General features: G+C 39.6%; 1 protein-coding gene across 1 annotated transcript in view; it reads right to left on the bottom strand.

The window, feature by feature from the left end:
• Positions 1-8: 8 nt before the first annotated feature.
• The window catches only part of SCML2 (sex comb on midleg-like 2 (Drosophila)), a gene marked incomplete at its 3' end in the record, with an annotated part of 56,400 nt that continues 29,417 nt past the window's right edge, over positions 9-26,991 (bottom strand). Inside the window, exons 6-11 of the mRNA XM_008947482.1 lie at positions 18,434-18,684; positions 13,111-13,243; positions 11,104-11,307; positions 6,526-6,708; positions 5,357-5,470; positions 9-157 (exon numbers count right to left, since the gene is read on the bottom strand). Of these exons, the coding sequence (XP_008945730.1) occupies positions 9-157; positions 5,357-5,470; positions 6,526-6,708; positions 11,104-11,307; positions 13,111-13,243; positions 18,434-18,684 (1,034 nt within the window). The remainder of the gene's footprint in view (positions 158-5,356; positions 5,471-6,525; positions 6,709-11,103; positions 11,308-13,110; positions 13,244-18,433; positions 18,685-26,991) is intronic.

Below are 26,991 nucleotides of genomic sequence, written 5' to 3' on the forward strand. Positions count from 1 at the left end.
CACTGTCTGTAATACGCTGCGCCCCCTGAGGCGCGACGTTCCGTGGAGTTCCGACGGGCTGGGCTGGAAGGATTTACACAACTAAGTGCGGAATCCATGGAGTCCTCAGAAAAGCGGTGATCTTTGGAAGTGCTGTTTTCTTCTATAGGTAATGTTTCTGAACACAAAAAGCAAGTGCCAATATTCAGTGTTCAAAGTGATGGACAATATATCTTTGTTAATTCAATGCTTTGTTATGTTCTCTTGAAGATACTGACAGCCTGTAAACCTGTTAACAAATCTCCTGTGAGACAATCATGGCTGCTGAATGTTTGTCCCTTTTCCTCAAGTAATCATTTGGCTCTTACTGTATTTTAAAAGCATTTTTTGTTGCAAAAGATTTAATACGTCAGGTTTGAGACACTCTTCCACAATTTCAGTTGTATTTGTTAAATACTACAAACAGAGAAGAGACAGTGGAAATTTTGGGGGGTAAAATTTTCCGACATTAATACTGATGTGTCAAGCATTTTAATTTTCTTTTGTCAAACATATTCCCAAAAAGCTAACCACTAAAAGTGTGCTACTTTTATCTTGAGAGGAGTTTTTAATATAAATAAAATCTATCACATTAACTGACAATTGTTTAATTTGTTCTGGACAGCAGAGGGACTCACTAACTTCATAAACAAAACAAGTGGACAATTACCATCTCTAGATCCCAACACGTTCAGACACAGATACCATCATTCAGTATTGAACAGGTGACAGGCTACAAGTTACAGAAGGCTGTGAGTGCCAGGTAAAGCACACTACCATGACATGTTTTGGTCACAAAGCTGTATCTACACACAGTTAGTTCTTTGCACAGGGCAGGGTCTCTGAGTACAGACTCCGGAAAGCTAAAGATACATGTACATTACTGAACCCAATGAGCACATTAAAAAAAAATAATTTAAAAATCAGTTTTCAGTAAGGGAGACTGAAAATTCTAGTCTCAGTCAACTGAACTCAGGTCTGACTGGGAGAAACATGCTATGTGATGGGGAAAAAAAGCCAAATCAATGTGACCTCCACGCCTTTCTCTAGCATTCATCTGTATTCTTCTCTGTTTCCATCAGGCCAATACCTAGTCCAAGAAAGAAGTTGGAAGCACGATGTACAAATCTGTACAAAACAAATGCTGCTTTGGCAGGAGATTTAAGAGATGGAAAATATAGCTAACAGGTTCACAGAAGTGTAAACCCCACACTACCATCTTGAAAATTACTCTAGTGAAATTATAAAACATATGCTAGTGAAGCAGCATATTCCTTGAAATAAGAACTGGCATGTTCTGCAAAACAAGTTCCTGAAATAAGCCTTTTACTACCCTTCTTAAATATGACAACTTTCAAGAATTTCTTGGACAAATACCTAATTAAAACTAAATGAAGAGTATTTTCCTAAAAACCCCAATGAGCTTCTCAAGCATTCTTCATGATGTCTTGTGTTCTCTGCTGAAACCTGTTTAAAAGTGGAGTGGAGTGAAGAACTGTTAAGTGTATTTTGGTCTTCAGACAGCAGAATCCTGAAAGGGAACAAAGGCACTAAGACACAGCTCCCTACTTAGTGAATTCTGTAAGGGAAAATCTGCAAGACAATGTAACATCTCTTACTAAAATTGATAGTCATGGAATAAAGCAGCTTTTAAGGGCACCAGCCTTTCCCTTTCACATATACAAATCTCAAAACAACCACTGAAAAACTTTCTAGTTTGTTAGATTTGCATCACAAAAGCAAAGAAATGGCTACTGAAGTTTTCAAAGAAAACAAACAAGAAAAATAACTTCTTTACATTTGTCAGCTTGAAGCAGTTGCAGTAATTTATCAAAACGAAAAGTAAAAGGCATCATTCTGTAGAATTTCAGAGAGATTTTGAAACATAGTCAATGATAGCACTATAAAATTAAACGTCAGCCAACCAAGAGAAAATCAGAACTGCAAAGAATGAAACCACTAGCAGAAATCTCAGTCCAAAAAGCAGAGGTGATACTTTAAATAGTTACAGCAAAGCTACATGAAGGACCTTAAAGGTTAACTGACTGAACCTGTAGATTCAGATTTCAGAAGTCTTGAAAAGTAGGATGAAACAATGGAGACAGCACATCCCAAAAGAAAGCTTTGACTACAATATTTAAGCACATAGTAGTTATAGCTGTAGTTACAGTCAACAAGCAGGGGTCCTAAATACAGGGGTTTAAAAAAAGAATTGTTTTATGTAACCTTATCAAGATTTATGAAGATGCATCTGTCCTGGTTCCGTGTAAAAAGGGGTTCAGGGCAGGACCCACACAGAACAGAACTATGTACTCGCCTCTTCCCACCCCTCTCTCTCTCGAGAGAGAGACACTATTGAAAAAAAAATGAAGTATATTGTTCAACAAGGAACAGAAAATGAAAAAGGGAGGTAAGGAAAATAATATATACAAAGATTAGGGGACTAATACAAAAAATAAAATATACAAAACCCTCAGAAATGGTTCCAGGGTCCCACGGAGTGAAAGGAGAACTTTCCTCTCCGAGCTCCAAGGCAGGAGTGAAATAAGAAACCACTCCCTGCCTCTTATCAGAGTGTGTGTGGGAAGGGGAGGGAATACAATGGTTTCACACCCACCCGGGGTCCTCCCAGTTGCTGGAAGGTCACACCCCCATTCCAAGCCTCAAACCACAACAGCATCTTTAAAAAAAAATTGACTGTATTACCACATAATTTCATGGTATTTATTCCAATTACAACCCAGATTTCTCTCTGATGTTATATATCGTAAAATAAGCATCAGTAAATAGGTCTAGGAAAGATAAACTCTGCTTTATTTCCCCAAGATAGCAACATTTGGACTTATCTTACTGTGAATTTTCAGCTCACATACACAAAGGGGAAAAGCTGGCCTATTTCCCAGGGCCATCATCTTTTAGAGAAGGTGCTTCTGTTCAGCAGCTATTGTCCAATCCACTTCCCTCTCCGTCCATCTAGCTTCTCTACAAACAAAACATAGCTACAATCTTGCTGAAAAAGTGGCCAACTGGTATGACTGATTCAAAACTGGCATCTATGAAAAGGAACTCTGCAATCCATGGAGCAATGAATGACACACTTCTCCTACCTCGGCACCCTGAGCAGTTGTGAGGAACAGTGGTATGGAAAGAGACAGGAGGTTCCACTGCAGAATGCCTGATCTCTGCGTAGATTAATAAAAGGCCAATAAAAGGCCTTATGTTTCACATGTAAGGATGACAGACTGTTTAAACACTGAAGGCCTTAGCAGGAATCAGACATTTTGTTTTCTTGAAGCTCCTCTGGGAATTAGAAGCCAGTTGTTCTGCCTCATACGTATAACAGGAATGATGTCATCGGCCACGGTAGTAAGAACACTATTTTCGGGGGGAAGGAGACCGAGATTTTCCCCACTCCCCCCTCCTTGATCTTTCATAACTTCAAGAAGAAGCTGTTAGTGAGCAGGAAAGAGAGTAAAATCTGCACAACGTATCCCTGAACGGATTCAAAGGAAAATTAACCATTTGAAAGACCCTCTCCCACAATTATTCCATTTTGCCTTCTAATGATATTTTAAAACAACTCGTTCAAGACAACTATGTCTCAATGGAACCAGAACTTTTTTGGGGCAGATCTTACTAACCAACCCATGACTGACTGCTATAAAATTACCTCCAGATTTTCAGCAGAGGACATTGCCCTAAAGGGAAACACACAACTCTGGAGAACACTTTGCCTCTTGAAATCCACAAAGTGCAAACTCAGAACTTTGGAACTACGGCCAAACACTCAATTATTTTTTTATCCAAGTAACTGCACTTTATAATGAACTATGGATCTTAAAATGTACTTTAAGGAGTACATTGACTTCAGCTGTAAAAGGGATCCACTAGAAAACAAGAATTAAAAAGCAGAATGTTATGTGCGTACATGTTTACTTTAAGGAAGATCTTGCAAGATAATGCAGATCTACTCAAACATTTATTTTGTTCTAACTGAAAAAACTTAATCTGAGTATAATTAAGTGCTCCATAATTATTAAATTACCTACCAGAAATATCTGACTTAGGTGGACAATATAGCTGTGGAATTAAGCCAGTACTTCTTTTGGAAAAATACAGACATCAATAATCAATGCAGAACTGTATTTCCTGCTGCTGTTATATAAAAAGAAGTGAACACACTACATATATATAAAATAATAGGATGCACCATTTTAAAAACACCATCAATCTGAATGTTTTTATATCCTCTTTTGCTTTGACTGTAGTCCTATGACTTTTTAATCTTCACAGAAAAAGCTATAATTCTGGCCTCACTGATGCCAATAGACAAAAAATGATCCCAGGATCTCCAAAAAGAAGAAAAAAAATAACACGAAGGAAGAAATAACTAATCTCTGTTATATTTCAAAAAAAGTCTTTGGAAATGCTATGTAAATATCTTGCAAGGAGAGAATGTATCAAATGGGACTAATAAACATCAACAAGTTAGAGTGGCTTAATCAGTTATGTAGCAAGTGAGTGAAAAAACTCCACATTTTTCTAAGTCTCTCTCACTGGGGTTTAAACCTAGATGCTTTACCTCACATCTGAGGCAGACTAGGACTAGAAACATGCACAGTAGCTGCAGCTGAGCTGCAGCACAGGAAAAGGTGCTCTTCATCAGCGAGCTAAAGCAATCTAAGATCCAGCTGCCACAAGGAGGCTTCACTGCTCCCCTGGCCACAGCTGCGTTCTATTCAGCCCTTCCCTGCACTCACCCGAGCCCACGGTGAGTCAGCCCAGAGAAGTAAACTGCAAACTACTCTTCACCAAAGTGTTTTCTGTGCTTTTGCTTACTGCTTCAGCTGGCCACCCAGCTGGGGGCCTGGAACCCACTGCAGGGAAAGGGAGGCAAGGAAAGCAGGAGCAGCACAATTTTCAGTGTCAGCTAGCCATGAACTCAGCTGAATTGTATCACCAAGCTTCACCCTTACTCACTTAATGTCTGCAGCCTAGTTATTAAGAGTTGCTCCCAGTTTATCTCCTAATCAATTTTGAGGCAATTGGTTTTCTGCTAAATAGCCATATATGAAGCCTGAGGCTTCATCTCTCACCTATCTGCCTGAGCCCCTTCACAAAAAAGGCTAGCAGGTTTAGGGGGAGGACTGCTGGAGCCAGCATTAGATCTTCCCTAAGTGCAAAATCTGCGCCAGTGATCAATAATTAACATACTTTCACCCTGACCTGTCAAAGGCTAGAGACAAACCAGACACATACATTGAACTCAGTGCTTTTTTACTGGAAATACTGAAACCATAAATAATCCTCATATATAATCCTGACATAATGTAATTACCTTCAGATGGATGAGCATCATTTCTGGGAAGCTTAGGGGAAAGAGGAGCAGTATACGGTGGAGAGTCCTGAGAGTACCGTTTAGAGCTCCTGTTTTCAGGTATTTCTTCTTTTGCTGTGAAAAGGAAAGTTATCACCTATTATTCCAGCATAAAGCTGCTCATAGGGAAAGTCCAAGGACAAAAACAAAGACATACATCAGCTAACCAACAGGTTACAGTTCAGTTTCTTGTGTCACAGAGAATCATTTTGATAGAAAATTTTGAAGCTGAAGTACAGCTTCATTTATACTGTCATTGTGCAAACTACCCTGACTCTGGCCACTTTTTGGAGAAGAGTTACAACGAATGACTTTCATATGACAGAATTATCCACAATTTCCCCACTGGAAAGGGGCGGTGGGAAACAGTATTTTATTTTCTGAAGAAGACAGACTCAGCTAGCAGACAGTTGTGAAGAAGCTTCACATTCAGCATGAATCTTATGAAATCGCCCTGACGTCAAGGTTTTCTCAGCTATGACTCCTGATAATCCTTGGGCTGGGATTTCTAATAACAGGCCCGTTGAACAACCTGATGGGAGGGAGATCTCACACAAGTAATTTAATTTCCTCCCTTCTCCATGTTCCTGGTGAAGCCGACAAAGATATTTGCCTTGTACAAAATAGCACATGCAGCCACCTGCAAAACTCACCTTTTCTACTACAAGACTGGACTATACATGGTAGAATGTAAAATTTTTGAAGCCAGCACTGAGTAAGGTGAATAAAGAAGAAAGGATCTTTTACTACTCTGGGAAGGGCTAGACTGAATCCCCTTTCAGGGTAAGCCCCTTTTCACAAGTCAATAGGTATCTTTTTATAAGCTTATTTTAGGTTCCAGACATAAATGTAACAAATGAAATGTGAAATTTTGAGCCGGTCCTTTAGCAGTATCACAGTGGTACAATACCGATGTTTCCTGAACCTGCTACAAGGAGGAGTTTGCTGAACAAAAGGATTTCTGCACATGTGGTATGAGCTATCCCCATCCTGTCAAAGCACCACCACACTGCAACCCATTCACTAGGAACTTAAGTGTATTCATTTCGATCAATTCATGTCACAGAAAGAAGAAAAAGTCACCACACTTCTCAAAAATATCAGCAGCTGAAAGTAACAGTTAACAGTACCTGGTTTGTTCCTGTCATACTCCATAGGACTATGTGCACACCCCATGTAAGGGCTGAAAGGTTGGCTACTGAAGAGATTATCACACTGCAGGCTGTGGCAGAGTTTCTCCAAGAAGCGCAGGACGAACGACGCGCTGTTTACAGAAGGAAGATTGATGGCATGCTTTTCCCCATCAAAGGAAGCTGTGAATAAGAAGATGATGTCAAACGCTCCCCAAGCATCATGAAGTATAGTAAAACACCATCATTAACCTGAAGGAGAAGACACCTCGATTTGATTTAAACCACACAAGACATGAGAGGAGTAAACAATCATTCTACTAGTTTAACAGATTTACATCCAAAGGACTGATTTTATCTTCCATTGGGTCCAAGCCAGTTTAAATTTCTCTATGGGAACTGATTTGAATAAAATAATTTTGTTTCACACCAGTATAACAAAACTTACAACTATTCCCTCATCTCCAAAATCTTACGTGTTATTTCTGTTGTTTGCTTGTAAAACAGCAGGCTTCCCACCACCTGCTTGCAGGAGTGATAACACAGAAGAGACCCTTTATTGTACTTAACCAAAAAAAACAAAACAAAACAAAAAACAATGAACCTAAAAAAAAAAGTGGAGTAAACAACTTTAAGGTTTTTTGTTTCCCTCAGTTTCTAACTGAACTGAGCATACTTGTGGTAATGTGCTGACATCCACTGCTGTTGCAATTCTGACTACAGAAACTGGGTTTTTTGCCATTTGCTATTTTATCACTAAAGAAATCTATCCTGCTGTCAACACTACTGTGGTCAAGCTCCCATTTATTTCATCAGGAACTAGGTGGCAGAGACACCACAACAGCCACAAATGGATCTGGTGTCTTTTAAACTGAGTGATTACAAAGAGTCCAGACATGTGCCTATGTCTTTTACTTTTGACCTCCTTCCTTGCCCCTAAACAGAGTGTTGCAGCTTTCCTGTGCAAATCAGTAAGATTTTGAAAAGATTCAGTACTACTAGTATATGGACAAATAATTACCATTACATCAGCTGAAACTTCCAGTTACTTCTGATTAGAAAGACATGACAGCAAAACAGGAACAAACTTGTAACTTAAGAAAGAAACAGCATAAACACCAAGTTTATGCATCAGTTTATCTTTTTGGTTTTCAGCCTGTCAAGCAGCTTTCTGTTGTTAAAACAAATTTCAAAATAAGTAGAGCTCTAAAGGATCACATTTTGTTGGTAGCAGATGCATTAAATAAAAAAAAAGAAACAGAAATTACAAGAAAGCCTGTATTCACAGATCTGAATTAAGGAACATCTCCATATTGTGTTAAAAAAAAAAAGACACAGATAATATACACAAAACCAAAGAAAATGCCCAAGTTTAGCATATTTTATCTCCATATTTTCCTTAGGAAATCAGAAGTGTCAATTACTTACAGTGTTGATGTAAGGAAGCTTCTGATTAGAGCTAATGCAAGTTAACCAGCTAGCATCAACAATGTGCTACCTCTCTCATCTGCTTTCACGACAGACTAACCTAATACAAGTGCTTAAAGTTTAAGAGTCAGCACTGCAGGGACAAAGTCTGGACCGATGTGTTTCCATGGCCCATTCGTTTTTTTCCAGGCTCCAACGTTCAAATGAAATCCTAATGATTCACAGTCCCACTTATGGCCCAGACACACGGTCCTCTACCTCCTGCTGTTTAGAGGGGCTGGAGTCTCCAAAGGCAAATTTTTGCTTGGAACTCAACCAGTTTTGGAGAGTAAATGGGCTGTGAGAATCAGCACAGCCTGATCTCCTGACAAATTTACTGCAAGGTAGTAGTCAGCTATGGCAAAAATTTAAAATGCTTTATAATAGTCTTATGGATCTTCTTATATGACCTTGGGGAAATTGCTTATTCTTCATGCCTTAATTTCTCATTTTGAAAAGCAGTATTGAAAAGAACAATATTATCTTCGAGTTGTCTTGAGGTTAAATCAAGAAACAGCTAAGGCAACATGACTGCCCCAGCAAAACATACCATGGGAAAAATCCACAAATAAAGATTCAGTGCAAACACAGCTCCTTGGCACTCTGAATATCTGGGGGCAACCATATGAACTCCAATCAAGGGTATGGGATCCAGACCCACAGGCTCAACTATCCGCTCTGCTTGCAGACAACATAAGACTCTTACTTCCCAGATAAATACTACGGGAAAAAAATAAAAAGGAGTACTTCTGAGGTGCAACAACCTCAATCTTTAATGACAAATAAACAGGGATTGGAGCTTGCACATGCAGTCCCAGCCCCCAGGATGAAGAGTCATTCTCATTTCTTCACCCTCCATTGTCTGTTTTAAACACCAGATCCAAGCCAGGAGAAAGGCTAAGAGCTAAACTATCACAGAAATGTGTTTGTCTGATAGTGAAGAAACTCACCCAAGAGCCTGATTTTAATTCTCTGCTTGAGAAGCTTTATCTGAGCCTCAGTCTATTCCATCCTACCAAACGCCACAGCCTCTGCACTACAAGGAGAAAAAAGGGGCTGACACCACCACCACCGCCGCCATTAGAGGGCTTGCTAATCAAGCCTTTAATTTCCTTGCAGTTATATTTGCCTGAATTGAAACCTTATGCATCAAGCAAAAATAAAATGGTTTGTGCTTTTGTTTGAGCAAGGAAAGACGGAAAAATCCTGAATTCTATTCTATTCAAAACAATTATTTTCTTTGGCAGCTGAACCAAAAGAACCCACTCATTATTCACGTGTATTCTAGCAAGATTATTTTATCCACGTCCTCATCATCATACAGTTTCCTCCTACAGTAGGAATAATACTCATTATAAAAGTATTACTCCACAAAAGATTTTAGATTTTTTTGCTTATTTCCTGCTGCAGCACTTTTTTTCTGCAAAACAAAACCCCGAACATCAAAACACACTCCAAAAACACTTTCAAACAAAAACTCTGCAAGAAAACTCTCACATTTTCATTCTGTAATTCCTCATTTTTTTTCTACTGTATTTTTCCTGTTCTTCATGCACAGTAGGCTGTGCTACATTAAGCTAAGTCACATTTTGTGCTTCTCAAAATACATTACATAGAAATTTTTGATAAAATGACAGGTAGTGTTTGTTCACCCACTTCTCAACAACCTGTCTGGCAAGCTGATGAGAAGGGAGGAGCTCAAGGACATTGGAAACCCACAGGGGGTCTTGTAGCTCTGTCATCTGGGCCAAGGACTCTGCTTCAGGAGCAGTCCACCTCGCCACTTTCCTCAGTTCCAGGAGTACAGAGCTGGTTTCTCTGAATCCAGGCCTTAGGGTGAAGCCAGGTGCAGAACTGTAATTCCTCTTTGTACAGGATTTTTGAATGTAAACAAAACACAACTACATAAAGATTGACAGTTCTGTCCCTTCTGTGAAATAACTATTTTCAACAACTCGGTCACAGCCCAGATATACCTCTGGCCTACAGTTTAGTCCTTCGTGATAAACCATCACAAACAGAATACTGGCAATCCACACCTCTGCATTTTGTTCAAGAAAATTGACTTGTCTGAAGTAGCTACAGCAAGGAATTAATAATGTAATAAGCTTCCATATGTCTTGCAAAAATAAAGCAATACATGTTTCAAAACCACACTTATACAATGCCATTAAACTTCTACCACACGGCAGAGAAGCAGCATCCACTTTATGAACAAATTCACGGGCATGCACAAGCAAGGCTTCCTGTAGTTCTGCTCTATGCAGGTCAAAACACTGCTTTTAAAATGTTGTTAGGCAGCAACATCTTTATGAGGATTTAATTGAACCTGTATTCCACTAATCACCTTTCACATCTAGTGTTAATGTAAGGAGATTAAAGTAACGCAAAGTCTTTTTACCGCCAGTGATGGAATTATGAATTGATGTGCTAACTGCAATATAGAATATTTCCCAGCCTAGAAGGAAAAAAATTGTCAAGCAGCAGCTATTCACTTTGATATATAGACATAATTTATCTGTAGACTTGCTATTAATATGTAGCAGAAATAAACCTATTCCATAATAGGGGACATAGGTGGATGAACACTGACCTGAAACACTGCCACAGTTCTGGGGAACGGGGAAAGGAAAAAAGCAGCAACTTTAACATGTGGAATCACTTGCTTGGGAGCTAAACAGATTAGTTTGAAACTTTTCACTCCGTTAAGGCATAAAGAACACAAATACTATGCACAGATAGGATTATGTGAGTGACTTGAATTAATAAAGCTGATATTTCACTTGTACTGAGTTTACTTGATAAATGTTTGGCTACAGCTGCTAATTGAGGTGCATGAGCTCTATTTAGTCTAAGAATCTATCTCTACTCTGTGTGTGTAATCTAACACTGGTATTGCTAAATTCTAATTTAAAGAATTGGACCTAGAACAAGATAAATCACACACCACCAGTACTCTGTTACTAAAAGAGTTCACAAATACATGTTCTTGAGTGGGCTTAGATAGTTACAAAAGTGATATAAACTCACTGCAGCTACTTCAGTTCTTCTGCCCTACCTCAAGTTTGTAACCAAGTGAAGAAACAGAAGAAACAAAGCATCTTCACATACCAGTTATCACTTCTCCTCCATGATGGCCAGATTTCAGAAATCCAAAGACTGTTTTAGATTGATAGGCACAATCCACACAAGCCTGTACAGCCTGCTGAAGTACCACATTGACAGGACCTGGTCCAAAGTGATCTGGAAGCTGCTGAACCTTCTTCTTATCCAGGTGAGGCCCAGAATTTCCATGCTTGTTGACATAAACACACACTGAAAAAGAACAAGCCATATTTAGTGCTGAGCATGTATACACACCTTTGGACAAGGCAGAAAGCGCTCTCTCTGTTTTCTGTTGAGGTTCTCCTGCCTGGGCCCTAAACCCACTTCTTTCTGGTCTCTAAAGCCCTTCTCTAGCCCACTAACACAACAAAGCTGTCATAATCTGTGCTTATCTGTTATTTTGACTGTTCTCTGCTCAGACACTAGTTCCAATAAAGTAAGGTAGGTACTCTAAACTACAAAGACATGATTCTAAAAAGCTGTCCATACCAAGTCACTGCCCTTATTTTTCTCCTGTTTGAGAAGCTGCAACAAAGACAACCCTGTGGTATGTACCTACCACTGATGCTCATTCTGAAGCACCCACAGAGCATTAACATGTGCATGTACAACGGCTACTGAAGGTCTGTACCTTCAGCAGCCCAGAACCACTCCTGTAGGGTTTCCACATTACAACCTGGCCTTCTTTGCTAAAGAAAATAAACATACTTTAGAAACACTGTAAGGTGGCTTAAAGCTTAGCACAAACCAATTAAACAGGACTTTTGCAATTACGTTTTTATAAAGACTATGTAAAACTCTTTCAAAAGGAACAGCAAGGCAGGAAAACATGGGGAAAAGCCGTAACAGGAGATTATTTTTTTCTTTTTGGCCTTAGCTGTCATATGGCCAGGAATGCACCCAAGACATTATTACAGCTTAATGAAAAAATGTGTCTCTGTGGTGATTAAGCAGACAATCTAAGTATTCTGTTATAAAAAAGACTGCCATATTTCTGAACTGTAGAATTATTTGGGCTTAGTTAAAACTCTGGATTTGTAAAAATTAAGTAAGTATTTCTTTAAATGTTTTAATGATCTTATGTCTTCATGCATATCTGTTCAATTCTCTGATGTCTGCAAACTGAAGGAAACCTGTTTGTACAAATAACCAAAGACACAAATCAGACAAACCGTTTTCATAGCATCTTCTGTCTGGGCTCAACAACAACTGCCTCCTGAAAGCTTTCTTTTCCTAGGAAACACATGCATATTTTCCCCCTCATCCATGAATGAAGCTGGGAGTTAGACTGACAAATTCTTTTGTAAGACCAGTTTTTGAATGTAAAAAAGCACCCCAAATAAAATGATGATAACTTACAGAGTTTAGAAAATTCTGAGATTTCAGTTGACAACATACAAATTGTTCCACTATAGGGTTACAAGTTCCTGAATTAGTTAATTCATCAACTAGCTTATTTCTCTTTGGCCAACCCTTTTAAAGATACATTTCATTAGATTTCAGAAACAAGCAAACATAAGAGAAAGAAGGAATGTATTTCCTCTGATTGCCTGTAATTGGTTTAAACAGCCTGAGCTGTTCCTTTTAATGTAAGGCTATACAGAGATGAAATCTTCCTTTTTTTATATTACAGTACAGGCTGCATGATATCAGAATATCATATGGGGTTTTTGCTACAGCTATTCTCATTTCATACATCAAGGGGTGGGGCAGACATAAAATAACTCTACAGTTTCCTTCTTTAGACAGGAGCAAACTGCCAGAACTAGCAGATACATCAAAAGCCCCTGTGCTCCAGTACTTCTTGTTATAATGCAGGCATCAAATTAATAGTTCTGCAAAGTAACACTGGCGCCTACAAATAGCTTTAAAAAATAAGGCAGTTGGATAATGATTTACAGTAATAAATTTGTAGCACATTTTCCATAAAATGACACTACTACTTTGCTTGAAATGAAAGTAATTTCACACTAAAAATGTCATTACGTTTGGTGTTTTTTCTGTGTTTTTTACCTGTGGATATAACTGCTGCAGCTGCTCCAGACAAACTAATTCCATCTTTAGGTACCTGTGTGGTGCCACTGTCCCCCTCAGGAGAGGAATGAGGAGAAGATTCAGGAGTCAGTTGTTCCGGCAAGATTTTTTTCTGCTTAGAGAAAAAAACCCAAAGTCAAAATGTTTAATTTTTTTTAAGGAGTCAGCAAAATCTTTCTCCTATCAGTTACCATCTTACTGAATGTGTGTAGTTCCCTATTACAAAAGTACTATTCACAGCTGAGAAGATAAGGACCAGGAAAGGAAGACCAGAAACTGTCAGTTTGCATTTACAGCTACCCAAGTAAGGCAGTGGAAGACAAACGACTTAAAAAGGAACCTACCTCTATCTGGAGAGTGGGAAAAGAATGAGCTTTATATACTAATGCATGACGCTTCTAAATCTTAGGAAGCACAGAAGAGGTGCTTTGGATTATTTTCCTGTCTGTACACTTCCAGTCATCTGGGTTTATCCAAACTCAAATCAGTTAGTTGGGCTGTGTATATATTCCCATATAAAACTGGAGTGGCATTTAGGGGTCAGCTTTACAGTGCACAGAGATTTTCCCTCAGCTTGTTCCAAATGAGCTGAAATTCTCATGTAAACACTTTCACGAATCAGTACTTTACGCAAGATATCAAATAAGCCAGTAGTTATAATCCAGTCACATGGGTTGACAAAACCTTCTCCTTTCCCAAACCAAACCTATTGGCAGCTCATCATATGACAGAAACCAGAGTTCACAGCAGAAAGTTTTAGACATTGGTCAGTGTGCATTACCTTCCACCTAAGGAAGGGAGAATTTAATTGTAATTCAGTTTGTACTGAGGTTTAGAAAAGAGACACGCTCAAGGAAGACACTTCTAAAGTGCTTTGACATGCTATGAAAATACATGGTAATCAATAATGAATTGGAGAAAAGTCAATCAGATCTCCCTTCACCATTTAGTCTTGCATGAGAACAGACTATGTTCTCATTCTCTTACCTACCAAAAAAAATTAGGAATAAGAGATTACTCAAAGTCTTGACACTGCTGAAGGGAACAGAGACTTGGTTACTCATGTGGTAAGGATTTAGTGCTAAAACTGATTTTGAGTGAAGTGAAAATTCAGTCAAGTTGCTAAGGAGGCTAAGCTCTCTTCCATTTAGCAGTATTCTTTCTTTACACTTTTAGAAGTAGCTTATTTCCAAAAAAAATATATTAAAATTGATGTAGAAAGCAATCAAAATACACACTTTCCTAAGAGCAGGAGCGAATAACTTCTTCCCACCGATAAGGAGTAAATTAACTTTCTTCTGAAACCCAGGGCACTTTAAAGAAAATTTCTGTGTCCCTTACAGTTCAGAGAAGATAGGTTTGGCTGGAGAAACTAGTGGACAATATGATACTGGATAGAATCTCCATGATCATAAGGACTAGGCCTGCCAAGTCCTGGCATTGCATTGTGAATGAGACGAGGTGGCTCAGGTCAGGCACTGAACTGAGCAGTGATGTACTGCAGGAACTGCCTATGTATCTTAACACTGGGTGACAGACAGGTCTCTCTCCATCCTTAATACAGAGAATAAAAACACACTGAGGAAGTCTGAGCTTTTGATCTGACATTCCTGAATGCCTCTCTGGAGCAGGGACTCTTGGCGGGGGGTGGGCAGTTGTCTGTCATCGTGCTACAAAATACAAGTGGTTGAGCTGAGGAGAAAGTGGAGGAAATGAGAGAAATGTCGGCGTGACAATGAAATACACTCAGCTGCAAGACAGAGGAACTATTTGCCCTCCACGCTAACACAGAAGCACAGTGGGGCTAGCCAGCCAGTTCCTACCCTCTCCCTCAGAAGGAGGAAAGAGCGTGAGTTTTGAAAATGCAGCACATTAGGCTTGCTCGGCACAGGTTCTCGTTTTGTAAATCCAAAGTGACAAGGAGCAAACTGCGACCCCAAAGCCATGCTGTTTGAGAAGGCAAGCCACGCTCCCAGCAGGCCTCAGCACATCTGCTTGGTCAGGGTGTTGGGGGCTGTCCCCTGCCAGCTGGCAGGGCATGCCAGCTCCATGTGCCTGCAGAGACCATTGCTCACAGGCTGGCACCACATGGCCAATTTCACAAGCTTTACCCTGACACTTAGAAACTCTCTGCTTGTGGGGTCGAATTTAAGGCTGTGATCCACATTCAGACCAAGGCACTTCCTCCAGAAATTCTGGGAGGAATTCTTTGCATAGTTCTGCAAAGCACACTTTTAAAAATAATGAAAAGAGATCTAAAGAGATTTCTTCTTCATTATGACAGAGTGAAAACATACAGTACAAACTGGAGGAGACAAGCAGAAAACAAAATACAACATGCATCTCATACTTACTGAGAAGCTTAGAAAACTTTCAAATAAAGGAGAAAGATGACACAACAGCTCAACATTCTCAGCTGTATAATAAAAGTTGATACCTGCACAGTGATTAACATTGCAGCATAACAAACTTGAAAGGGTAAAAAAGTCAAACAACTCTACAGAGCATCAGGCATAGGTCAATCTCCCTGAATACACAGGTTTTGAACTATCAGATAGCCAGCTCACACCTGAAGGACAATCAGCCTGAAATCTGGTGGGGGGTTTTTTGGACTGGTCTTGGGAGAGGGGGAAGCAAAAGCACTTTTAAATCTCTAGGCATGTATCACTTGCGTTATATTTGTGTACGTATTGTGAGGTGTACAGGTCGTATGGTTACACGCTGGTTACAGCCTGCCTGTCCAGAGAGCTCACAAATCCATTTCCTCTCCTCACCCTTGTGCTAACAGGTATAACAGTCCAAAGAGCCTGCACTTATCTATAACACCTTGGCAATTTAAACACGTAACCAATATGTGCCAACCTTCTGTGGATTCTCAAAGCAGCTAATTTTTAAAGTTTTTAATGCAAAAGTTAATGTAGTAAAACTCCCGAATTAAATACATCCAACTTAGATTCTGCAAAATAGAACTCTGAGTTGCCTGGTCCCACAGAGGAAACCAGGAGCACATGGATGTACCTCAGACTGACTGCCTCAAGACAGGGAGTGTGTTCTGGTTCCGTGTAAAAAGGGGTTCAGGGCAGGACCCACACAGAACAGAACTATGTACTCGCCTCTCCCCCCCCCTTGAGAGCGAGAGAGAGACACTTTTGAAAAAAAAATGAAAGTATATTGTTCAACAAGGAACAGAAAATGAAAAAGGGAGGTAAGGAAAATAATATATACAAAGATTAGGGGAATAATACAAAAAATAAAATATACAAAACCCTCAGAAATGGTTCCAGGGTCCCACGGAGTGAAAGGAGAACTTTCCTCTCCGAGCTCCAAGGCAGGAGTGAAACAAGAAACCACTCCCTGCCTCTTATCAGAGTGTGTGTGGGAAGGGGAGGGAATACAATGGTTTCACACCCACCCGGGGTCCTCCCAGTTGCTGGAAGGTCACGCCCCCATTCCAAGCCTCAAACCACAACAGTGTCAGGAGTGGCCCCCATTCCCCAAGCAAATCCCCCCATGTACCTCACACAGACCAGGTGCCAAATGCAGTGATCCAAGCAGATACTTTCAGACACCCAGCTTTCAGAGCCCAGAAGCCTCCCCCCTAAGGGTGAGATTCCTTCAAATATTCCAAAGGATACACAAAGCCTCTCAATTTCTTCTTCATGAGAAAGAGGACAAAATTCTTACATGAAAGTGTGCATCCTGCCATACCTGAGTACAGCCTTAAGATACAAAAGTCCTGTGTTCAATGCTCTCCTTTAAAGTCCCCTAAACTTATGGAGAACACCCTATCCCCCACCTGAGTCTGGATGGGAGCATCTTTCTCCTCTTTAATGTCTGTGCATTTTTACACACCAAGCAAGAGATAAAGCTGGACACCACTTGTATCAGTAGCCTACCAGTTTGGATGCCCAACTGGCAGGGGCAGGCAGCAGAGGAGACAGCTCTCAGCTTTCAGTTTCTGGTCCCCAGAATAATTTCTTATCTTGTGGTCATCATTTCAACAATAAAAAAAGTGCCTGTTTCCAGTTTAGTGCTAGAGCCTTCTGGGTATGCTCTACTAATGTTACTTCACTAGGACTTTACGCTGATCAGGGAGAAGTCCTAACTGTGCCATTACTCCATCATTCCCACACATTGCTAGCAATAGATGCCACAGCCTACAGCGACCCAAAATGGAGGAGAAAACCCCCAAAATTTCAACTTTTTGAAATTTGGGGGTGGGGGAGGAAAAAAACAAACAAACAACAACACAACAAACAAAAAATCTCCAAAGCCCTCCACTCCCTTATTTGTGCTAACGAAAAGAGGGAGGAGCACAGGGGCAGGCAAATTGTCTGGGAAACGACACTGCAAGATTGCTGCTTCTCTTTGACAGCCTGCAGTGGGTGAAAAAGCATCAGAAAATAGATGGTACTTCCACAGCAATTCAAGTCCCCCTAAATCTGCCCTGCTGTCATCCTATTCCTCCTCACAGCAGCTGCAGTATTTGTGTTTTGGTGTCGAGCAAAGAAGGAAGCAAGAGGGATGGATGCTGGGTTAGTTGTCTGCCAGTTTAACTCCAAGAACTGTCTCATTCTGGGACTGTTTACCCACCAGCGCTGGTGTCACATGGGAGTGGAAATGGAGGGTTACAGCAGTGCCAGTTTGTACCTGATCAAAGAGCTCCAGAGGAGCTGAAGCTGGAGGCAGCTGCCAGCACTCCAGGTCTGACTTGGCTTGGCAGAGAGAAAAGAAGAAAGGCATCATGTCTTCCAGACCAGGGCAGAATTAGGCCCACACCTGGTGAAAAGTACTGCCTGGAGAGAAGCTTCCTGCCTCATGCTGCCTCCAGGATTAGGGAGATTCATTTTGCAAATTCAGCTGTATGCCTAAGATGCCTAAATTCTGCAACAAAGTCCTCACTGTTCCTAATCATCTGTTTCTAAACACAAACCAAAAAAATTTTATACTGATAAAAATTATGCAAACTATACATATGGTTCAGTAACAAAATAACCCACCCAGACTAAAAAGCCTAAAGGCTTCCCTGGTTCTTGTCATGTTACTGGAAAACGCTATTCTAGAATAGTATTTTTCAACACCAACAACTCACCCATAAGTAAATTAGTAGTCTTGTTCTGGAATAAAATAATCCACAGAAGTTTATACTGAAATATTCCAGAATCCCTATTCTAGACCTTTTCTTGTAATCAATTGATGAAAACAGTAAAGCCCTGAAGGCTGAAGACACAAAATTAAATAATTCAGAAAATCTCACTACAAAATTTTGCAATATAAAGTAAAGTAGTAGACGAGGACTAACCTTTTTTCCAGGTTTTAAACTTTTTTTCCTTGTTTTAAGATTTTCAGTATGAGAGGTGCTTTTTGTCAGGGGAATATTTTTAGGAGACCTGCCCTTCTTGGGAACTGCAGACTGTACAGGGGGTTTGCCCCGACCTGGTTTCCTGCCCCGCTGCGGTGGTACTGGAGCAGGTTTCTGTGGAGACTGCATTGAACGCCGGGTCACTTTGGAAGGGGAAGATTGGATTTTTGCACTGCTCTTTGTAATGGAAACTGAGGAAAAACAAAAACAAAAGGGTAGGGGGGGAAAAAAAACCTCAAAATGAACGATGGAAAGTAACTTCTCTAACAAAGGCTTAAAAAAAAATTTAAAATGTAGTGCACAATTTACATTGTAAAAGAAATATACTTGGATATTTTGAACTCAAGTGGTTGGCATGAAACTATATAACTTCATTAAAGCCAAAGAGATAATTTCTCGTACTCATTCTTGCAGAGGGACTTTCCTAAGAGAAAACATACAAATAAAAATAGAAAAAATAATTAATCCACTCACCTTAAAAATGCTTCCCATAATTTATTTACGATATTTATAAAGTGCCATTCATCAAGAAGGCCTTCAAAACGCTTCACAAATTATACTGCCCAAAATACATCCACTCTCCTTGAAGAGCAGTTTCCACAATTACAAGATATGCCAACTACTTCTTGGGAGCTACAAACTGATTTTGAGCAGCAAAGAAAATCACCCCACTGAAGAGGAGAAACTGATGATAGGCAAAGTATAATTCATGAGCATTTGTCTGAGATGCCAGTTTAGAAAGTTAAGTTCACATTACTATACTCAGATTTCTTTTCTACCTGGAGCCATCCAGACTTAAAATTTTATTTGGAAGAACGACTTCCAAAAATGAAACACAAACTACAATTTTTAACGCTGACATGGTTCTCTGTTGAATCTCCCATCCCAATAGAAAATTGATCTAACGTGTGTATGATCTGACTGATAGCATAATCTGGTGTGAAGCTGCAAGATGTAATCAGATTTCATTGAATGAAACTTCTTAGTTAGCCACCTTTTCCACCCAACTCGCTCTTCTCTGAAGCAATAACGATGATTTTATTTTAACAATTCCCTTAGCAATGAACGGATTAAAACACCAGAAGGATGCCATGCAAAACCTATAGATAAGGATGTATCCTCAGTGAAGAGAGGTACTGCACCACGCTACAGCAGCATCTGCAACCAGCAAAAAGAAATTACTAAATCCAAAACTCCAACAAATATTTTCGTTTGCTGGCCTGATTGCTGGCAGGCAGATGGATGCATAAATTGCAGAAGAGGTAGCAGATGAAAAGCAGAGATTTGTATGACATTAGACCACACTTGTTTCAAGAGGTAGGGGAAAGGAACCCACAACATGTTTGAAATCATTTGAAGCCTTTACAGTAAAATTAGATAGCTTTCTAGCATCACATTCTCCCTACCACAGCCTTTTGCATCTCACTGATGATGCAACTCTTGTGATTAACCTTAACTTTAAATGCTATGAACTTGATGTGGCACAACTTAGAGGTATTGCAAGTTTGAGTTCAAGTGGGCTTTGACTGTGCCAGTCACCAATGCTTCATCCAAAGTGCTACTGCTGACTCCAAGTGCAGCATAGAGGGTTTCTAGTAGTTAATTTCCTGGATTTTTAGATGAAATATTCCAATTCACAAAACATTGGTATGTTGAGGTTCTCTGGTAAGCAAATAAAACACGAAATAAAACTCAAAAGATATATTTGACATGAGATCTTTAGAAACGAACATACCTAAAGATCGAGTAACAGCTTTAAAGTTTAGCTCTACCAGTGATACTCAACTTAACAGCCTAGCACCTAGACTTGCAACTGTTACTTTAACTCTGAATTTTTATTCAGGAGTTAACCATTATTAAGTATTTGCAATAAAGAAAATGTCACAGTAAGATGAAGCACACACTGCCAACAGACTTCTGATAAAATACAAGCACTACTGACACACATTTTTAAAGCTGTAGGAGCATTTATATACATTGCTATTTGTCTGATTTGGTTACTAATCTAATATTCCTAAATGGCAGTTCAGAAGAAATCTCTTCATTATGGCTGGTTGCAATCCTAATACATCAAATACAGACATGATATCCCTAGGTATCTGAGAAGGACCACCTTCTGGATGTGCGAAGCAATCATATTCCTTCTATTTATGCATGCCAAAACTTATTTTCATATGCAATAGCAGCTTAAAATAAGATGAACATAATTTTAAGTAAATGTGGCATAGCATTACTCTTACGTCTCTGAATTGCTTAATGACGACTTAAGCTGTACATTTGGAAAGCAAAACAATATCAACTGTATGCTGTACAATACAGTACTACATATTGCATCCTGTATTATGCTTACATCAATGTAAAATTAGGCTATTTTTATTTATTTATGCCACACAGCTACGTCTTTAACAAAACAATCATGACCTCATGAAGAAATGTTTTACAAATTCTTTGTGCCTTGACGTATGCTGCAATCTAGCAAATGCATTTCTGTTCTCACAGAGGCAAGACACAGCTAAGGTTAAATACACATCCAATTGTAACGTCAACAAGTTCAGGGAGCACAGGTATGAGCTCCGGGACGCTGGGGAACCCCTACTCCCTTCCAGAAGGGCATTTACCAAACAAAGAGCTACAACAGAAACAGCTCCAGCCGCTCCAGGCTGCGCTCTTGAACTGCACACATCAAGTACCCTCATCTCAACAGCTTCCTACCTTTATACACCAGAGGACCAAATATTAGCAGCCTTAACCATTAAGGGGGGGTCAGGTCCCATTTGGTATCTTTCCTTCTGCCTAGGGCTGGAGCTGCTGTTTTCAATAGGCAAGACTGCAACAAAGCCCATGCTGCCTAGGCAGCCTCCCAGAGATAGCAGCAAATGAGGAGGCTGCTATTTGCATTTGTTGGTTTAAGAGAGGATGGGGGGAGCGCAAGGAGTGGGAGACTGCTAAAGTAATTCCCATATTGTCTGCAGGCTGTACTGACAGTGATCATCAGTCACCTGCTCATACTTCCTTCACCCCGGCCTTCAGAGGGAGACGAGAGGTTACACTGGGTCACAGGATCTGGAGGGAAATGAAAGGACATGCAAAATCGAGCTGCCAACCCACTGCCTCTGTAGGCAGAGTTATCCCCACTAGGCCACATGTTCCAAAAACTGAGACGTTTTAATAGTCTCATGAGAACTTGTTAAAATATAACGATGAAGAGAATAGAGAGGAAAAATGCCAAGCTCTGCTTGCAATTACTGCAGTATTTAGCTGGGATATTTACAACCAGAAAGCACATTTGCCTTCTCAGGATGCTGCTTTGCATCACAAAGGCCTTCTCATTTGCACAAACCAAACCAAGCATTTGTGTCTGTTGCTCTTCTACACAAATATCCACTGCTCCAGTTTCAGGAGTGGGATGCACTGCAAGGCATTCTTTCCCAAGTCTCTTATTCACACCCAAAAACTGTACCAGTGTCCTTAATAACCAAGGAGCAGAGATCATGCTAAACATACTTTACCACCGTAATGTCAGCAACTAAACAGTGTTTTCAAAGTTCACAGAGCTCTAGTTACACCATCGTGTTAGTGAGGGCTATAGGTGACCACCTTCATGCAACACACAAACAGCTTTCACACTTTCAATTACTGTTCATTCACAACATTCTCATTTTTTTCCCCCCGATTGTCCTGTGAGAATCCCAGCACCTATGAACTTTGTATTCAACATATGTAAGAGAAACCCCAAATCCAGTAGCTTGGAACTCACAGCCTAAAGATGCACTGCCACAACTCAGTCCTTATTCGCAAAAGCAGATCCACTGGAGTCAACTGAGCTCATTTGCATGAGAAGGACATGAAAGATTAGATTTTACATGAGGACCAAATGCTGCTTGTAGAAGCAGAAAAACTGCCCAAACACGTGAAGGACTACAAAATTTGACCCTAGAACATTATCCCCAAGATCGCTTGCCAGCATAGGTCAGATATTTAAAACAACGGCAAAATGTGAAGCTCCTGTAGCCTCCAGCACTTGGGAAGGGGATGGGACAGATGACAGCTCAGAAGCCTTAATTCTCATGCAATTCTCATTAGTAAAATTCCCTCAAATAATCCACAGTGACGGTTTCACTCCACATTTATACGGCAAGCGAGGATACAAAAAGGTTCAGATCTGCAATATTTAAACACTAGAAATCTACCATGCAGTTAGTGTCACAGAGCAGCAATTACAAGAAAAGACTTGCAAAAGCTGAAGTGAAATTACATGAAGCAAGGTAGAGGCCCATTTTACTGTACATTCTGTGTACACAGCATTGTGAACACCTTGCCAATTAGGACAGTAAAAACAGTAATTCAGTGTTTAAAACAGAATTTCTTTCAAGACAGAAGCAATTCTATTTGTATTGTGTTATTGTTCCTATGCTCTCACTGAGACACAAGCCAAATGTTCTTCTGAGAATATAAAAATCTGGCCCTTCTCTCATCTGTAGATAAAAAAAATGATGCAAAGAGATTTAGCAACTTACTCTAAATCCATGTGAGCATTCCACAGAAGTAGTAATGGAAACATGCCTCCTGAGTTCTAGCCCAGGATTTTAACTATAAAATTAACCTTCTCTAATACAATAAGTTATTATCATGATAGTTTTGACAACTGGCAAAGGAGGTGGAAAAGATTAGAAATTTTTCAGAACAGCTTACTGCCAAGGGCTATAAAAATTTATGCCCTTATGTCTCAACTGAACCAGAGAGCCATACAAAAGCATAAGTATCTGTAATACATGCCACCCCTTTCTACCTGTTTGTATTACTTCTGGTTAAGAGGTAACTGCAAAAATTGATACGTTGATATGATACAAAAATTGATCAGAAGTCATCATTTTGCTATCTAAAAGCAACACTGTACTTGCAAATTTCAACATTCACCTTGGCAAAACATGGACATTATAGCCTGTAAATGTCTTCTTTCTCAATTTTACTTTCTGCTACAGTAGAACTAAAGAAAAGAGAAAAAAAAAAAAAAAGCTTCTTGATATCTTCTGTGAAAAATCCTAACCTTACTTTTAGAGCCCTGAAAGATGAAATGGAAGGCTCCAAACAACACAAGAAAAAACCATAAGAAAGGAAAGCATTTCTTTCCTAGTGACCTCCCCAGGCAGCATTGTAGCACCTTTGGTCCCTCACCTACACCTCCAGCCTCCCACATTTTCAAGAGCTAGGCAAGCCAGCACCTACGGAACAGATCTGTGAAAATACTCATTAAGCTCCATCAAAATCCATTGCTTCCCAAAATAACACACATCACTTTTGAAAAAAACAACTTTTAATAGCTCAGCGAGGGCAGGGGTTATTCAGGAGTTGGGGGGTACAAGAAAAACAGAAGGAAAACTAGTGGATAGATCTCTCCAGTTAACCTCCAGAAACCGAGAACTGTGAAAGGCCAGCTGCTAGTCTCAGCTTTCAATAAAGCGTTGTCATTGCAACCACACTAGCACACAAAAAAATAAACTGCATTTTTTTTTATCAGTTGAAAAGGAAGAGAGCAAGTACATAGCTGACAAACCATCAAAGCAGCACAAATCTCAGTCAACTGAAGACAGTTTAGGTGTGCTGATGATGAATCTGTCAATAATCCTGGCAAAGCCTAGCTCTACACATCAAATAAGTTTTAACATCTTGAATCTTCACTCCATCACTACTGGTTCTACACAGGTTTTGCCATTATTTTCCCTCAAATAGAATCAATAGGATGAAAGGTAGGCTCAAAATAAAACAATAAAATGCAACAAGCTTCAAGGGAAGAAAAAAGAAATGCAAAGTGTGGTTAGTGCAATGCCACAGTTTGTTTTGTCTCAGTATCTGAATGACAGCACTGATATTCTTAACAGAGTTTATATGTACACACACAGATGTGGAAAAAATCCACTCAGTCCCACCCACTAGTTGGGCAACACAACCACTGATGACATTAGTATCCACAAGACCTGAACAAGAACAAATAAAAAATATCTTTTCCATTTAACAGTCAAAAATATTGTTTTGGACTACCTCAAATTTAAAAGAAAATTACAACTACCTTATAAATAAACATGGTAAAATGGTGAGGAAACCAGACTTACAGTAAGGTCACAACTTCGGGAAAGGTAAAACCTTTGTTTTTTCTTAAGTGATTACTGCCCTGTAGCAGCACCATCCAGGTCTTACTGCAAGATGCCAATAAATATTAATACCAAAGAAAGAAATCTTAACATGTGAGAGAATGTGGCAAATCAGATTTTACCCTGAAGCACTGAGGAGTTTTTCAAGTACAATTCTGAAGATAGCCTAAATCTGCTTACTGTATGTGCTTGATTTAACTACTGTGATCTGCTTGTGAAAAGAAACTGGCTGCACTGAGAGAAAAACGAAACCTCCAGCAGTATGAAATTGTACCATTTCAGCACTTGTTTTTTTCTTTAATGAATCTCAAGAATTACTGTGTTTATCTGAGGTTTTTTTTGGCTACTTTAAAAAATGCAAAGTCTTCTCACAGATCTAACTGCAACTCTGTCTAAAGTTTCAACACTTCTTTAGTTTCACCTGCAAATATATAGAGTCATAAAGTTTATATTGATGTTGCACACTTGTGTACAACTCAGCTGAAAATACAGCACAGCTACTTTGAGATAATTTCATTATCAGTAACACAGAAGTGTATCTTCAGTAGCTAGCTTGGAAAAATTTGCACAAAGTAAGGACTGAGAACACATCTGAAAATTAAATAAAACTACACTAAAAAATTACAAAACAGACAAATAAGATACTTTTTGATCTCTGCTTGAGCCTGTACCACTCTTATTGCTGCAGACAGCTTTTGAAGGAGACCTTTAACATCACAATTTGATTAGCGTAATGAAAGAAGATTGCTTTTGCTGACAATAAATGCACTGAATTGGGAGAAAGGCAATGAGGGGACACAAAATGTGGAAGGAGGGGAGACAGAAGAGGAGAAAGGAAGGGGAAGGAAGGCAACTAAGGATAAACGCTCCAGTGTATCATTGTTTTTAATTTAGATTACATCATCATTACTCCAGTCACCCAAATATTTCCTGTACAGCCCAGAGAGCAGTTGCTCCTTCATGAGTTCTTGCATCGCCTTTAACCATCAAAGATCTAGATTCATAAGACTGTAGGGATCAGGGTTATATAGAAACTGATCCCTCTTCAGATGCTGTTCACATCTAAATGATAGGTACTACTTCGTACTGAAATCAGTCTTTGCAGGTGAAACTACTTAGTTCCCACATGACTTGTCCCCAGTCGTTCTTTTGTTTTCTCTCTTCTATGGAAAAGGTTTTATTTCTATTATCAATAAAAAGGTGGGTTGCCTAAGTAACTGCCATTTACATGTAATGACTAAACAGTAAAATTAATTTATATAGAAAAAAGGAAACTGCTCTGATAATCTCCAGTCATCTGCCATCTACTTCAATCATAAGCCTCAGATACAACTAGCTATAGTACAATACAAGAATATTCTTAGACAGAATAACAGCTTTCTATTATTCAGTTGAGTAAAATAAAAACTACAGTCTATGGTGGTTAAACAGAAAACGTCTGGCCTAGAAGAAGAGCTAATAGAAGAACGTCCACAAGATACCAGACTGAAGAAGCCCTTAAAGCATGTCAAAAGCAGAAACTATATGGACCAAACAGAAGATCAAATTTCAGAATGAGCAAACATAGAAGATAATACTAAAAAAACATTCAGACTTGTTTCTTTGATTTCATACTCAGTCCAGAGAAGCTCATCACACCAGTTCCCGTAAGAGAAACCCCCTTCACAGGGATTTGAAACAAGTTTCCTAACATGAAGTACCAGCAGTAGAGGTCAGGAAACAGAGACAAAACAAGCAGTATAGAGTTGGCAGGTCACACAGCATTTAGGAGTTTTAAGGAAATGGGTAGATTAAATGATGAAATGTCTAACTGATTGATAGTGCTGTGCAAGTTTGCCCTTAAAACTGCCTCAAGTTCAGAGCCTTAAAAAGGTGCTTAATGCGATGCCAACACTCTAGCCAGCAACGTATGCACAGGACACCTGAGGTCTGTACTGGCCAGATAGCCAAAAACTGTTGTACAGAACAGAGGTAGTAAACCCCAAGATAAATGTGTTGGGATAAGTCACATCTCACAAATCTATCACTAGGGGGTTTTTAAAGAGTCAGTAAGCAAGCAGACAATGGAAAATCAATTGATGTAGTCTGTGGATTTGCACTTGACAAGATCTCACAACACAGTCTCTTAAAACAATCCTTAGCGAGCAATGGATTTGAAGAAAGATCCTCATGATCCTTCCAAAGAATTTCTTAGAAAACACCAAACCGTGGCCAAGAAAAAACAGACGTTTCCACAGTCAAGAAAGGACTCTAGAGAAATCCTGATGAGATCTCTGCTTGGGCTTGTGCCGTTCCATTCACATATGACCAAGGACAAGAGTAAAGCACAAAACGGCAGCAACTGCTGAA

The sequence above is a fragment of the Merops nubicus genome, unplaced genomic scaffold (assembly GCF_000691845.1).
Source record: "Merops nubicus isolate BGI_N331 unplaced genomic scaffold, ASM69184v1 scaffold41099, whole genome shotgun sequence".
NCBI classification, from domain to species: domain Eukaryota; kingdom Metazoa; phylum Chordata; class Aves; order Coraciiformes; family Meropidae; genus Merops; species Merops nubicus.